The sequence below is a fragment of the Budorcas taxicolor genome, chromosome 25 (genome assembly GCF_023091745.1).
Source record: "Budorcas taxicolor isolate Tak-1 chromosome 25, Takin1.1, whole genome shotgun sequence".
In the NCBI taxonomy this organism is placed as follows: Eukaryota; Metazoa; Chordata; class Mammalia; order Artiodactyla; family Bovidae; genus Budorcas; species Budorcas taxicolor.
Window position 1 is genome coordinate 45,533,189 of NC_068934.1, and position 16,543 is coordinate 45,549,731.

Consider the following 16,543-nt stretch of genomic DNA (forward strand, 5'->3'; position numbering starts at 1 on the left):
AAGGACCTTTGTTGGTAAAGTAGTATCTCGGCTTTTCAGTATGCTATCTAGGTTGGTCATAACTTTCCTTCCAAGGAGTAAGTGTCTTTTAATTTCATGGCTGCAGTCACCATCTGCAGTGATTTTGGAGCCCCCCAATATAAAGTCTGACACTGTTTCTACTGTTTCCCCATCTATTTGCCATGAAGTGATGGGACCAGATGCCATGATCTTCGTTTTCTGAATGTTGAGCTTTAAGCCAACTTTTTCACTCTCCATTTTCACTTTCATCAAGAGGCTTTTTAGTTCCTCTTCACTTTCTGCGATAAGGGTGGTGTCATCTGCATATCTGAGGTTATTGATATTTCTCCTGGCAATCTTGATTCCAGCTTGTGCTTCTTCCAGCCCAGCGTTTCTCATGATGTACTCTGCATAGAAGTTAAATAAGGAAGGTGACAATGTACAGCCTTGATGTACTCCTTTTCCTGTTTGGAACCAGTCTGTTGTTCCATGTCCAGTTCTAACTGTTGCTTCCTGACCTGCATTTAAGTTTCTCAAGAGGCAGGTCAGGTGGCCTGGCATTCCCATCTCATTCAGAATTTTCCACAGTTTATTGTGATAAGTGTATATTTAAAAATATAAAATACCTCCCATAATCTATCATATGATTAGACTTGTATTTAAGGGTAATGACTGAAACATGACTCAGTGGTAATTTCTGCTGCCCAGGACTGGCAGCATATGTTTTTTCCTGATAACATATAAGTTCACTGTTTCTGAGGCACATTAGGCCTGGGGTACTGGCTGTAAAAGACTGTGTAGTGTCTCTTCCTCCCTCCCCCCATCTCTCTTTCTCTCAATAATTTATGAGTAGGTCTTAAAAGGAGCTATTAGTTTTGTGTTAACTATCCTCTGCTGACTTGACATTATTTCACTTTATATTCTCAGTCTGGATTAGGTGCCAATCATTCCTGTGTATTTTTTTAGCTTGTCTTATATGTTTAAATCATAAAGCTTCTTCACGTTATCACATAAATTATTTATTTCATCTTTCTCTTCTACTTAAGTGTAACCTCTTCAAATTTAGAGATGGTTTTACTTATCTCTATAAACCTAGGCACATAATAAACATTAAGTATTTTATCAATGAATACATACATATACATATTCAGTAATCATATGTAAGCATTGCCTATAAGGTTCCATAAGAAATAATGCTAGATTACATAATATCTGATTCAGATAGCTATGTACAGAAAATGAGCTTTCTTGGAGAGGTAGCATTGTATAGTGAAAGGTGGGCTTTGGAGTTCTCAGATCTAGGTTTGACTCCCAATTCTGCCAGTTAATTAACTATGTGTGACCTTGGACAAATTAATTAGCTTCTTTAGTCTCATTATCCTCACCCATGAAATGGGGATATCTTCTACTTGTATGTAAACTGCTTGGGATGTAGCAGGTGTTCAGTAAATGATAGTTCCCATCATTATTAATTGTAGACCCTCCCTGGTAGCTTTTCAAGGAACTTTCACTTGTTTGGTTGCCTTACTGCTAGATATAATTAAGCCCTTTATATGATACACGCTATAATCACTAAGGTTACAGAAGTTTGAAACTGTTCCAAGAAGTTGTTTTTGAAGTGTTAAGTATGGAAAATGCTTTAAAGAGACCATTGCTTTTCTGCATTTGAACACTTTATAATAAACATTTTAAAAATAAGGATATGACTGTGGTATGTATGCTACAGTTAGTGTTTAACTACTGCTACTTACACATGTTAATAATCCTAGATTTGTTTACAGATTTTCTAATAATCCCCATCCATTTTTCTAATATTTTCAAATATTTTTATAATAGTTATTCTAATCATCCCCACCCATTGCACAGTTATTGATCTTTTTTTCAGTGAACTTATAACAAAGCATTATAGTAGTTTATTCTTCTTTATTAGCTATTTGCATGGTTTTTTCTTTATTGTGTTGAGATTTTGAGATCTGGGACCTTTTTTCTCCTTTAATATGTACCTAGTATATGAGTCTGTATTATCTGAGCCACTAATAAAAACTTACTGATTTCTGACTCTATTTCCTCTTCTTTAACTTATCTAGTTTTTAGGAGACACCTTCTAACTATGGTTTTAAGGACATTATATTAAATGTAAAGAGCTTCCCTGATAGCTCAGTTGGTAAAGAATCTGCCTGCAATGCAGGAGACCCCAGTTCAATTCCTGGGTCAGGAAGATCTTCTGGAGAAGGGATAGGATATCCTTTCCAGTGTTCTTGGGCTTCCCTTGTGGCTCAGCTGGTAAAGAATCCTGCAATGTGGGAGATCCGAATTCGATCACTGGGTTGTAGTATAGGAAAGTGGTTAAAGCTAAAGCTTTGGAGCCAGATCAGCAAGAACTTGGCAAGGTTGTTTAATCTCTTTGAACCCTTTTTTTTTTTTTAATGGAGGGCTTCCCTTGTGGCTCAATCCATCTTCTATGCATGGGAGACCTGGGTTCAATCTCACTTTCATTCACTTTCACAGAACACAGACCTTCTCACTTTTGAGCTTCTGCTTTACAGCTTTTCCTTAAAAATAAATGTTTGGATGAACAGATTAAGGTTTAAAAATAGGTTCTCTTTAATGTCTGCTCCTTTGACTCCATTGAGATTCTTTGGTTTTTAAAATTTTATTTATTTATTTTTGGCTGTGCTGAGTCTTCATTGCTGATATGGGCTTCTCTCTAGTAGTGGCAAGCAGGGGCTGCTCTCTAGTTGTGATGCGTGGGCTAATTGCGGTGACTTCTCTTGGAGTGGAGTGCAGGCTCTAAAGCACATGAGCTTCAGGAGTGGCAGTGCCTGGGCTCTAGAGCACAGGCTCAGCAGTCGTGGTGCTCGGGCTTATTTGCTCCATGGCCTGTGGGATATTCCCGGATCAGGGATTGAACCCATTTCTTCTGCATTGGCAGGTGGATTCTTTACCACTGAGCCTCCAGGAAAGCCCCACTGAAATTCTTAATACAGATTGACCCTTATTAGGATAGTAGACTTAAGCTAGGATTACTCTTCTCAGCTCCAATCTAAATTACTTTTTTCCCCCTGGATGTCTGAAAAGCTTTCTGAGGTGTAGTTAGTTTTATAAGAAGAAATATCATAATTTAATTCATTTGTGCCCTTGAGTTTGTGCTTATATGGTGGATGTTTTTGTTATAGGCTGATGTAAAGCCCAGGACTTTGATGACAGATAGTCTGGTTATAAAGAATTTTTTACGCAAAATCATCACTGTGCTCCCCAAGGTAAGCGGTTCTTTTTGCACAATAATGACTCTCTTGTTTAAGTCATGTGTTTTTAAAAGACCTCTACTCTGTAGGGCATGGGAGCATCTGATTGGTTCTCTTTCTTTTTATGACAGTGATTAAAAGTTTTAATATTGAATTGGTTTGGTTCCTGTATCTCTAAGGCAGGCTTGGTATTGGCCATGTGACATCTTTGAGAGCCTGTGGATATAGAGAGAACTTAGTTTTAGATTCATATTTTCACTGCCTTACTGTTTTATTGTATCACTTTGAATACCTCGTTTCCCTCCTCTGTGCTTCTTTTTTCTTTTAAACCTGGATAATAAACTGCTGGTTATCTCCTTCTTTTCTAAAGTGACTATAAGAGTAAATAAGGAAATTCTGACTTTAAACTCAGGAGAGCTAAAGTTTTTGTTATTACCTGTAGTTAGAAACGCTTATAAAGTCACAGCAATAAAGTGTGCTGTGTAACTTCCCCTGTTTTTCTTGCAGGTTTCCTCCTATTTCTGTCTTAAGCAAGATTCAGTATTTATTTTTAGCCAATCTCTAGTCCAAGTGTTCACCACATATTCATTCATTCAGCTCTCCCAGTACCCCTTGTGAAGTAGGTTTTATCATCATCATTCCCATTTTACAGCCCAGGAAACTGTGGCACAGATGTTAAATAACTTGCAGAGCCACAATTTGAAAGGAGACAGTCTGGCTCTAGAGTCTCTTATTACCCATGATATTATGTAGAAAGAAAAAATATAGGTTGAAGGTAGAAAATAATTAAAACAGTAAACTGGAGGGAGAACATAAGAGTCTGATGGGGATAGGAGAAGAAAAAACAAAGAAAAAAGCATGGAGTTTCCATATATGAAAACAATGGAAGCAATAGAGAAAGAAACAGTTCTTTAAGAAGGGGAGAAGAGATACATTAGGAGAACAGTAGAGGACAAAGGGTAATATTTCCCCATCAGTTCAGTTCATTTCAGTCGCTCAGTCGAGTCCGACTCTTTGCGACCCCATGAATCACAGCACGCCAGGCCTCCCTGTCCATCACCAACTCCCAGAGTTCACTCAGACTCGTGTCCATCAAGTCAGTGATGCCATCCAGCCATCTCATCCTTGGTCGTCCCCTTCTCCTCCTGCCCCCAATCCCTCCCAGCATCAGAGTTTTTTCCAATGAGTCAACTCTTCGCATGAGGTGGCCAAAGTACTGGAGTTTCAGCTTTAGCATCATTCCCTCCAAAGAAATCCCAGGGTTGATCTCTTTCAGAATGGACTGGTTGGATCTCCTTGCAGTCCAAGGGACTCTCAAGAGACTGCTCCAACACCACAGTTCAAAAGCATCAATTCTTCGGCGCTCAGCCTTCTTCACAGTCCAACTCTCACATCCATACGTGACCACTGGAAAAACCATAGCCTTGACTAGTCGGACCTTAGTCGGCAAAGTAATGTCTCTGCTTTTGAATATGCTATCTAGGTTGGTCATAAATTTCCTTCCAAGGAGTAAGCATCTTTTAATTTCATGGCTGCAGTCATCATCTGCAGTGATTTTGGAGCCCCAAAAAATAAAGTCTGACACTGTTTCCACTGTTTCCCCATCTATTTGCCATGAAGTGATGGGACCAGATGCCATGATCTTCGTTTTCTGAATGTTGAGCTTTAGGCCAACTTTTTCGCTCTCCACTTTCACTTTCATCAAGAGGCTTTTTAGCTCCTCTTCACTTTCTGCCATAAGGGTGGTGTCATCTACATATCTGAGGTTATTGATATTTCTCCCAGCAGTCTTGATTCCAGCTTGTGTTTCTTCCAGTCCAGCGTTTCTCATGATGTACTCTGCATATAAGTTAAATAAGCAGGGGGACAATATACAGCTTTGACGTACTCCTTTTCCTATTTGAAACCAGTTTGTTGTTCCATGTCCAGTTCTAACTGTTGCTTCCTGACCTGCATACAGATTTCTCAAGAGGCAGGTCAGGTGGCCTGGTATTCCCATCTCTTTCAGAATTTTCCACAGTTTATTGTGATCCACACAATCAAAGACTTTGGCATAGTCAATAAAGCAGAAATAGATGTTTTTCTGGAACTCTCTTGCTTTTTCCATGATCCAGAGGATGTTGGCAATTTGATCTCTGGTTCCTCTGCCTTTTCTAAAACCAGCTTGAACATCAGGGAGTTCACGGTTCACGTATTGCTGAAGCCTGGCTTGGAGAACTTTCAGCATTACTTTACTAGCATGTGAGATGAGTGCAATTGTGCGGTAGTTTGAGCATTCTTTGGCATTGCCTTTCTTTGGGATTGGAATGAAAACTGACCTTTTCCAGTCCTGTGGCCACTGCTGAGTTTTCCAAATTTGCTGGCATATTGAGTGCAGCACTTTCACAGCATCATCTTTCAGATTTGAAATAGCTCTACTGGAATTTCATCACCTCCACTAGCTTTGTTCGTAGTGATGCTTTCTAAGGCCCACTTGACTTCACATTCCAGGATGTCTGGCTCTAGATGAGTGATCACATCATCATGATTATCTGGGTTATGAAGACATTTTTTGTACAGTTCTTCTGTGTATTCTTGCTACCTCTTCTCAATAATATCTTCTGCTTCTGTTAGGTCCATACCATTTCTCTCCTTTATTGAGCCCATCTTTGCATGAAATGTTCCCTTGGTATCTCTGATTTTCTTGAAAAGATCTCTAGTCTTTCCCATTGTGTTCTTTTCCTCTACTTCTTTGCATTGATCGCTGAAGAAGGCTTTCTTATCTCTTCTTGCTATTCTTTGGAACTCTGCATTTGGAGGCTTATATCTTTCCTTTTCTCCTTTGTTTTTCGCCTCTCTTCTTTTCACAGCTATTTGTAAGGCCTCCCCAGACAGCCATTTTGCTTTTTTGCATTTCTTTTCCATGGGGATGGTCTTGATCCCTGTCTCTTGTACAGTGTCACGAACCTCATTCCATAGTTCATCAGGCACTCTATCTATCAGATCTAGGCCCTTAAATCTATTTCTCACTTCCACTGTATAATCATAAATTGTTGAATAGGGTTCGACTCTGCAACCCCAAGGACGGCAGCATGCCAGACTTCCCTGTCTATCACCAACTCCTGAAGCTTAATCAAACTCATATCCATCGAGTTGGTGATGCCATACAATCATCTCATCCTCTATCATCCCCTTCTCCTCCCGCCTTAAGTCTTTCCCAGCATCAGGGTCTTTTTAAATGAGTCAGCTCTTTGCATCAAGTGGCCAGGTGGCCAAAGTTTGGAGTTTTAGCTTCAGCATCAGTCCCTCCAATGAATATTCAGGATTGATTTCCTTTAGGATGGACTGGTTGGATTTTCTTGCAGTTAAAGGGACTCTCAAGAGACTGCTCCAACCCCACAGTTCAAAAGCATCAATTCTTCTGCGCTCAGCTTTCTTTATAGTCCAACTCTCACATCCATACATGACTACTGGATAAACCATAGCTTTGACTAGATGGACCTTTGTTGGCAAAGTATTGTCTCTGCTTTTTAATATGTTGTGTAGGTTGGTCATGATGCTAAAGCTGAAACTCCAGTACTTTGGCCACCTCATGCAAAGAGTTGACTCATTGGAAAAGACTCTGATGCTGGGAGGGATTGGGGGCAGGAGGAGAAGGGGACGACCGAGGATGAGATGGCTGGATGGCATCACTGATTTGATAGATGTGAGTCTGAGTGAACTCTGGGAGTTGGTGATGGACAGGGAGGCCTGGTGTGGTGTCATTCATGGGGTCGCAAAGAGTTGGACACGACTGAGTGACTGAACTGAACTAGATTGGTCATAGCTTTTCTTCCAAGGAGAAAGCATCTTTTAATTTCATGGCTGCAGTCATCATCTGCAGTGATTTTGGAGCCCCCCAAAATAAAGTTTCTCACTGTTTCCAATGTTTCCCCATCTCTTTGTCATAAAGTGATGGGGCTGGATGCCATGATCTTAGTTTTCTGAATGTTGAGTTTTAAGCCAACTTTTCACTCTCCTCTTTCACTTTCATCAAGAGGCTCTTTAGTTCTTCCTCACTTTCTGCCTTAAGGGTGGTTTCATCTGCATATCTGAGGTTATTGATATTTCTCCAGCAGTCTTGATTCCAACTTGTGCTTCATCCAGCCCAGCGTTTTGCATGATGTACATAATCTGTGACTAATTACAATTCTAAGGTAGAACTCAGTGTATTTAGGATTCAGAATTTGAACACAGACAGATGTTAACTATGTTTAGGGAAATTGCAGTGGAGGAGGGGAAGATGATATAAAGAGTATCTTCTTTAGGAATTGAGTATGGAAGTTTTAATCCTTGTTCTGCCCATTTATTTTTCAGATTAGATTTAATTTCAGTGTAAAGGTAAATGGAATCCTCTCTGTGGAGATCTTTGGGTAAGTCCTTAATCCCTGACTTAAGTTTATGCAATGGTTCTACAGTTTTTCTGTTATTATTGTCCTATTTCCAGCGGGTTTACAGTTTGATTTCTTGACTCAAAGTCACTTTGAAACTTATTTTCCAAGACCCCCACATTTTCTTATTCTAGATTAGTTTTTAATAAATAAGTAGATTAACCCTTTCATGCCTTTCCCTTTCACTGGACCATTTTCCTCTTGGTTGTGTGTGCTCAGTCACTCAGTTGTATCCAGCTCTTTGTGACCTCATGGACTGTAGCCAGCCAGACTTCTTTGTACATGGAATTTCCCAGGCGAGAATACTGTAGTGGGTTGCCGTTTCCTATTCCAGGGGATCTTCCTGACCCAGGGATCAAACTTGTATCTCTTGAGTCTCCTACATTGGCAGACCACTGTGCCATTCCCCTTGGTTAGTGAAGTGAAAGTCACTCAGTTGTGTCCAACTCTTTGCAACCCCATGGACTATGCAGTCCATGGAATTCTCTAGGCCAGAATACTGGAATGGGCAGCCTTTCCCTTCTCCAGGGGATCTTCCCAACCCAGGGATTGAACCCAGGTCTCTCGCAGTGCAGGTGGATTCTTTACCAGTTGAGCCATAAGGGAAGCCCAGGAATACTGGAGTGGGTAGCCTATCCCTTCTCCAGGGGATCTTCCTGACCCGGGAATCAAACCATGGTCTCCTGCATTGCAGGCAGATTGTTTACCAACTGAGCTATCAGGGAAGCCTGTTCCCCTTGGTTAATTGGTTACCAAATTTCAGTCATCTCTGGAATTGGTGCTAATGGGCCAAAATTTGTATCAGGCAGAAATTGGTCTTAGAGTCTTTAAGATATGGCTTAGCTTTTCTTTACTTTGCAGGGCAGAGAGTGAACCTGCTTTGACCCTGTCGAATGGACTTGCTCTTGTCGTAAACTGTCAACATTACCTGAGGTGAAGGGGAAGCCTTGTCACGCTCCATGTTTTACTCTTATTATGAGTATGAATGTGGGCAGAAATTGAAAATGGTCTCAGTTGTCAATTCTTAGTGCCAAGTGTCAGATTCTCTGTAAGAAAAGTGAAAGTAAAAAAATTTAAGCTATCTGTATTGAAAACTATTATTATTCCTGGCTCCGGGATGTATTCTTATTTACCTGAGGGCAGGCATGTTCCTTCATCTCTCCATGCCTTAATTTCTTCTGTGAATGAATCAAAACAAACTCTGCTAATTCTGATTCCATTTAGGCATGAGAAGAGAGAAATGACTTTAAAAGGTTACTTGCACTCTTGGGTAGAGAGATACTATGAATACAAAGGAATTCTTTGTATATTATTGTTTGTGTATTAGCATTTTACATAGGCTTAGAAATCATCTTTGTTCCCGCCTCCACCTTTTTCAGACTACAAAAAAAAAAAAAAAAAAAAATCCATGGAGGAGGTGGAAAATAAATGGAATAGAACCCTGTGCTTTGCCTTCCTGTGCTATCCAATTACTGCAGAATCCAAAGTGAACATGAATTATAGCAAGACAAAGCCTAACTTATGTTTAAGTCCAACTAATTTATTCTTTCTTTAGTAGTTTCTGCCTCTGCTTATATGCCCTGAATCAATACTGGCAGCCATAGGGCCTTAAGACTTGAAGAGGCTGCCTGTGGTTTCTCAATCTGTTTTCTTACTCTTGCTCAAAATTACCTCTCCAGTTAGAATATGTTTATTCTTTAATATTTGCAGGAAATAAAACCCTCATCCCATATCTTTCTTTAGTAATCTTCTAGCATCATACAATCCCTGCAGGTAGACAGCTTGCTATCACAGATTTACCGAAAGAGTTTAAGCCTCTAAGCCAGTGTTTATGGACATATTTCCCCGGGTGACCTGATTAGTTTACAGAAAGGGGGAAAGGTTTATTAATATTTCTTTTCTGCTTATAAAAGAGCTCTCAGAAAGTAAACAAATACCAGATTTCACAAGATTCTTTCTAGGAGTGGAAGATGTTTCAATTTTTTCTCATCACTCCTACCAAATAGTAACCTCAGACTTCTTCAGGGGAAAGCACAGCATATGTAAAAGCAGACATCTAAGAATCACTAGGCCAGTTTTAGGCCATTTGACTGACCCATACCCCACCTCCACCATGCTGGTCTTTGAATTATCTTGGAAACTTCTGCTCAGAACCACAGAGTAGTTTTAGTAGAGGAAATAGACTTTTGAGAATATAAAACTGCCATTAACGGGAGCAAAAGCAGGAGCCATGCTGCAACTCCTGAAATGCCAATTTGTCTACTTTTTCCATTGCCTGTGATTCACTGAGTGGGACACAAGTTACTTATTCCAGCAAAATTTATGTGGTGGATTATATGGTTATGCATATGCTAGAGGTTATAAAAAGAATCTTGAATGCCCTTTAAAATAATTTCTTAAGAAGGAAAAAGGCTAAATTTGTCTTACCTGCTTTTTTTTTGGCAGTACACCAAAATTTGACACAACTGAATTACCCTGCAGCAGAATCCATCCTGTGCTGGGACATCCAGTAATGCTCTTCATCCCTGATGATGTGGTGGGAATGGGCTTGTTGGGGGAGCTGACGCTGACTCCAGCCGTGGCTCTGTGTCCTTGCCCAAAGGTCTTTTCCAACCAGCTGAACAGGATCTCTTCCATTTCCATATCCTTTTGATGACAGAGTCCATCAAAATTTTCAAATTCCTTGTCTTTGAAAATGGATTTTTATATTTTAATCCTAGGAAAGTCGCTAGCATATAAACTCTGTATGTAGAAGCTGGTATAATTTGTATAAAAACAGAAACCCAACATGAAAGCTAAGCTTGCAAATTTGTTCAAGAAACTGAAAACTATAAAATATGACCCACGGTGCCACCGGGTTTTCATATGGTCCAGTGTGACTGGAGCAGGAGTGAATGATGCAAATAGGAGCAGTGAGGCTGGAAAAGTAGTTTGGAGTTGAATATTTTGGATCTTGAGTGCCACACTAAGGAATGTGAATTTTATTGTGTGTATAATGGGAAACTGGTTAATGTTTTAGGACTCGCCAGCAGCCTTGTACAGGGTGGGTGGGAGAGAAAAGTCAGTAATCGCTAAGTACATAAGTAAGTGAACTGGGTGAGAGATATTAAGTGCATGAATTAAAGGTGTGATGAGCATGGAAAGGAGAGTTATCACTGGAAGGAATCAACAAAACGAGGTAACCAGTTCACTGTTTGGCGAGGGAGAGATTAGGGGCAAGAAGTAGCTAAAGTTGCTGTCAACAGCCCTATATGCAGAAGATACAGGGTGGATATAGATATATGGAGATATAGATATATGGAAACAGAAAATAGATGGGGAAGGATTCTTTTGGGGTGATAAAAAATATCCTAAAACTGATGGTGGTGATGGTTGCACAACTTTTTGAATATACTGAAACCAATTTAATTGTACACTTTAAATGGGTGATTGTATGATATGTAAATTAAATCTCAGTAAATCTGTTGGAAAAGATTTCCATGGATGGCTGACAGAATAATGATGCTGGCAACAAGATGAAAATTATAAATAGCAGATCTGAGGAGTGAAGAAGATTAGTTTAGCTTTACATATGTTGCATTTATGTTGCCCACAGAACATGTTTTAAAAATAGCCAGATAGAAATTTTGGTCTGGAATTTGGAAGTGGTCAGATTTTAGAGATATAGAGCCTCAGTGTCTTTCCGTAGGTGAGTGAGTCTGGTATAGTATATGCTATGGCTAGAATATGACACAGGAGCAAACAAGTATATTGTTTGAAGGATTCTCACACTATATGTGTGTGAACTTTAAGTGATATTTACATTTACTATGAATACTGTTACGGTTGAGTTTAAATCTATCTCCTTCTTACCCGTTCTCTGCTTGTTCCTTGTATTTTGTTTTCTTTTCCTTGAAGGCAGACTGGATAAGGTATAGTTGTATGCTATAAAACCTAAAGCAATCCCTAAGTCAATACCACAAAGAGTTATAACTAGTGATTCAAAAAGGGGGATAAAAATGGAATTATTAAAAATACCCAATCCAAAATAGAATCCAAAAATAGAAAAGAAGAAAAAGGAAATAAAATACAAGGAACAAACAAAATGCATAACAAGATGATGGATCTAAATGCAACCATAACAAGAACTCATTATTAGACGTGAATAGTTCAGACAACCCAGTTAATTAAAAGACATTCACACACCCTGACTCTTCAGATACACCACTCTTATTCTGAGTTTGCAGCACTTCAAAGCTCCCTGGCTCTAAACAGCGAATGTGTTGGCCTCAGCTCATGTGTTAACGCCTTCTTGAGTTTGTGACGGAGACTTCACTTATAGACACTGCCTCCCTTTGCTCTGTTGTGACTTTCAGTAATGTCCCCATGCCCCCTGGATTTTAATCTTCACACTTACTGCCTCCTGTTTACCTTATGAAAAAGAGGATTAAAACAGAAAGATGAAGGAAAATATATATTCTGGGCTTATTAGCTTTGGTCCAGGGGGACTAAAACAGCTTACGCAGTGGTTCTTAACTGGGTACTTTTGCCCTCAGAGGACATCTGGCAATGTCTGGAGACATTTTGATCCTTATGACTGGAGGCAGAGGTGATACTGGCATCTAGTGGGAGTGGGTAGAAGCCAGGGATGCTGCTTTAGCATCCTATAGTGCACAGGACAGCCCCACAGTAAAGAAGTGTCTGGCCCAGACTGTCAGTGTGCCAAGATCGAGAAACACTGGGTTATAGGGAGGGTGTGGGTGGGACTGGAAAGTCAAGGGGAGGAAACCATTTTAGGGGCCTGTCTTTCTTAGTCCTGGTTAGAGAGTAGGTTGGAGAAGGTGAAGCATTTCCTTCTCAATCTGAACGTACTCATACTCACTGGAAAATATTCTTTGGTATATGCTTTTTTCTTTTTTTTGGTATATGTTTTTAATCTAGCATGCATCACTTAGTATTACAGTTTATTGGTTTTTATGTGTATCTCCCATACTGTAAATCTGACTTGAAGATAGGTATTAAATCTGTATATTCATGTTTGTATCCCCAGAATTTAGTACAGTACAGTGTTTAGCCCATGTTATTAATACCATTCAAACCTATGATTTAATGAATAGGATCAATAAATAAACAAATTGTCCCAACACTATACTTGTAGCTCACACTCATTAAATGTGGAATAGATTTCTGAAGATTCTAGTGGTTCAGTCTTTGGTGACTCACACCTATCCTTAATGTGGAAAGGGCTTAATATGTAATTGCCTAGCATGCTAGTTTATTTCTGAGAGTGTGAACCAGGTCATTGTTGCATTTGTTTTTTGCAAATGAATACATAATCTCAAAAAACTAACATTTTGGAGTTTTCTTTAGCCACTATACATATTTCTGTATGGACCTTCAGGTCTGCCTCTGATATTTCCAAATTCAGAGCAGCCAACTACTGCTGTCTTCAAAGACGCCTCTTATTTCATTGACTGGAAGAAATACCGCTTGAGTATGGTGCCCAATTTGGATCTCAGTTTAGACAGCGGTAAATCTCTCTCTCTCTCTCTCTTTCTCTCTCTCTGTTTGCATAGGAATAAAGAACTCTGTAAAATATTAGAGAAATGCAAGAAAATATAAATAGCAAATATATATAAGAATAGGACCTAGTGATCTGATGGCTTAGGTTGAGGGTATAGGTAAGAGTCTGGCTAAGTCTGAGAGTCCACGTGAAGTGAGTCATACAGGTGTCAACAGGCAAAGCCCCACCAGAGCCTAACTGTTTTGGTATTATGTGTTAATGCTGGCTCCCCTCTCATTTCTACTGCCTCCTCTATTCCTGGTCTCTTTGAAGTAGTCAGTGGGCCTTTATTTTCTAGGGATGTGTTCAGAAGGTTTCTGTTGTACCTGGAGTTTTAAAAAGATTATTAAAGTTGCAGTCACATCTTTGACTCTATTGTGGAAGAGAAACATTTCCCAATGAAATGAGAAAAATCCATATAAAATTACTTAGAAAAAATATAATACTACATAAAAGCAAGGCAGAAGTATCAACCATATAGTAATAAACCTGGGAAACTGACTGTGCTGTTCGTATAGAGCCTAACCACATTGGCTTTGGGTGAATTATGCTGAAAATTGGATGCTTAATAATTCAACCAACAAATGAAACTGAGAGATAGGAATATGCAACCATAAGCTGATGTCTAGGAGCTTTATATTCTTGACCTTGACTGTTGTTAGCCAGAATCCTTTGATATTTAAAAGATAGTCTGTTCAATTGGATCCTGAGGAAGTTCACCAGTAGGGAGGAGGTATTCAGGGAGGAGGTATTCTGGAGTTATAACTGGTATGAGAAGATTGAAGTCTCCTGATACAGGGATGTATCTCTGAGAGAATCTTCATCTAGGAAGAAGGCCTCATGCTGAGGCTTTTTTTTCTTGAGTAGGTAGTTTTTCCAGAGGGTGGAATGGAAGGAGGTATCCTTGGACTCCTGTAGGTAAGTGGTTTCGTGAGGAAAGAATGTTTGGTCTTAATAAGGCTGTGGCCACAACTGTGGGCTGCCTCTTGTTTTTTATATTAAGAAAGGCCACAGACACTGAGCTAACAGTGGAGGTGAAGATTAGGTGCCCAGGCGTTGAGGAAGACATTATGTTTAACTGGCCAAGAAATGTCAGTGATGGCCTTTGTCACTAGCCACTCACACCTCTGGCAGCACTTACATAACACCATCAGTGGGGGCGAAGGGTTTTCCCCGCTGTCTTGGTACCTGAGTCCAAATTCCATTTTCTCTTCCTGGCTTTGACCCTTGTTAGGGGGTCTTAGTAACTTGAATGGTGATTCATGTTCCTCTGAAAGTGAGCCAAGTGAATGAATGACATGTAATATTGTCTATTAATGTTCTGGTTTAAACTGAATTGGACCACATGGATTGTACTTAAAAAGATTAAGGTGCTAGAAAGTGACTGTAGGGATCAGATTACATGGGAATACAAATATCAGATAGCATTGTGGTTCAGTTCAGTTCAGTTCAGTTCAGTCGCTCAGTCGTGTCCGACTCTTTGCGACCCCATGAATCGCAGCACGCCAGGCCTCCCTGTCCATCACCAACTCCCGGAGTTCACTCAGACTCACATCCATCGAGTCAGTGATGCCATCCAGCCATCTCATCCTCGGTCGTCCCCTTCTCCTCCTGCCCCCAATCCCTCCCAGCATCAGAGTCTTTTCCAATGAGTCAACTCTTCTCATGAGGTGGCCAAAGTACTGGAGTTTCAGCTTTAGCATCATTCCCTCCAAAGAAATCCCAGGGTTGATCTCCTTCAGAATGGACTGATTGGATCTCCTTGCAGTCCAAGGGACTCTCAAGAGTCTTCTCCAACACCACAGTTCAAAAGCATCAATTCTTCGGCGCTCAGCCTTCTTCACAGTCCAACTCTCACATCCATACGTGACCACTGGAAAAACCATAACCTTGACTAGATGGACCTTAGTCAGCAAAGTAATGTCTCTGCTTCTGAATATGCTATCTAGGTTGGTCATAACTTTCCTTCCAAGGAGTAAGCATCTTTTAATTTCATGGCTGCAGTCACCATCTGCAGTGATTTTGGAGCCCAGAAAAATAAAGTCTGACACTGTTTCCACTGTTTCCTCATCTATTTGCCATGAAGTGATGGGACCAGATGCCATGATCTTCGTTTTCTGAATGTTGAGCTTTAAGCCAACTTTTTCACTCTCCACTTTCACTTTCATCAAGAGGCTTTTTAGTTCCTCTTCACTTTCTGCGATAAGGGTGGTGTCATCTGCATATCTGAGGTTATTGACATTTCTCCCGGCAATCTTGATTCCAGCTTGTGTTTCTTCCAGTCCAGCGTTTCTCATGATGTACTCTGCATATAAGTTAAATAAGCAGGGGGATGATATACAGCCTTGATGTACTCCTTTTCCTATTTGGAACTAGTCTGTTGTTCCATGTCCAGTTCTAACTGTTGCTTCCTGACCTGCATACAGATTTCTCAAGAGGCAGGTCAGATGGTCTGGTACTCCCATCTCTTTCAGAATTTTCCAGTTTATTGTGATCCACACAGTCAAAGGCTTTGGCATAGTCAATAAAGCAGAAATAGATGTTTTTCTGGAACTCTCTTGCTTTTTCCATGATCCAGTGGATGTTGGCAATTTGACCTCTGGTTCCTCTGCCTTTTCTAAATCCAGCCTGAATATCAGGAAGTTCACAGTTCACATATTGGTGAAGCCTGCCTTGGAGAATTTTCAGCATTACTTTACTAGCATGTGAGATGAGTACAACTGTGTGGTAGTTTGAGCATTCTTTGGCATTGCCTTTCTTTGGGATTGGAAAGAAAACTGACCTTTTCCAGTCCTGTGGCCACTGCTGAGTTTTCCAAATTTGCTGGCATATTGAGTGCAGCACTTTCACAGCATCATCTTTCAGGATTTGAAAGATGTTCGTTTCCAAGGCAAACCATTCAATATCACAGTAATCCAAGTCTATGCCCCAACCAGTAATGCTGAAGAAGCTGAATTTGAACAGTTCTGTGAAGACCTACAAGACCTTTTAGAACTAACACCCAAAAAAGATGTCCTTTTCATTATAGAGGACTGGAATGCAAAAGTAGGAAGTCAAGAAACACAAGGCAAATTTGGCCTTGGAATGTGGAATGAAGCAGGGCAAAGACTAATAGAGTTTTGCCAAGAAAATGCACTGGTCATAGCAAACACTCTCTTCCAACAACACAAGAGAAGACTCTACACATGGACATCACCAGATGGTCAACACCGAAATCAGATTGATTGTATTCTTTGCAGCCAAAGATGGAGAAGCTCTATACAGTCAACAAAGAAGACCGGGCGCTGACTGTGGCTTAGATCATGAACTCCTTATTACCAAATTCAGACTTAAATTGAAGAAAAGTA

The 16,543-nt window shown here is 40.1% G+C and overlaps 1 protein-coding gene across 1 annotated transcript in view; it reads left to right on the forward strand.

The window, feature by feature from the left end:
- C25H11orf80 (chromosome 25 C11orf80 homolog) overlaps window positions 1-16,543 on the forward strand; it is an 88,541-nt gene that overhangs the window by 49,512 nt on the left and 22,486 nt on the right. Inside the window, exons 5-9 of the mRNA XM_052662331.1 lie at window positions 3,177-3,260; window positions 7,581-7,636; window positions 8,516-8,587; window positions 10,100-10,295; window positions 13,013-13,163. Coding sequence (XP_052518291.1) covers window positions 3,177-3,260; window positions 7,581-7,636; window positions 8,516-8,587; window positions 10,100-10,295; window positions 13,013-13,163 — 559 coding nt within the window. The remainder of the gene's footprint in view (window positions 1-3,176; window positions 3,261-7,580; window positions 7,637-8,515; window positions 8,588-10,099; window positions 10,296-13,012; window positions 13,164-16,543) is intronic.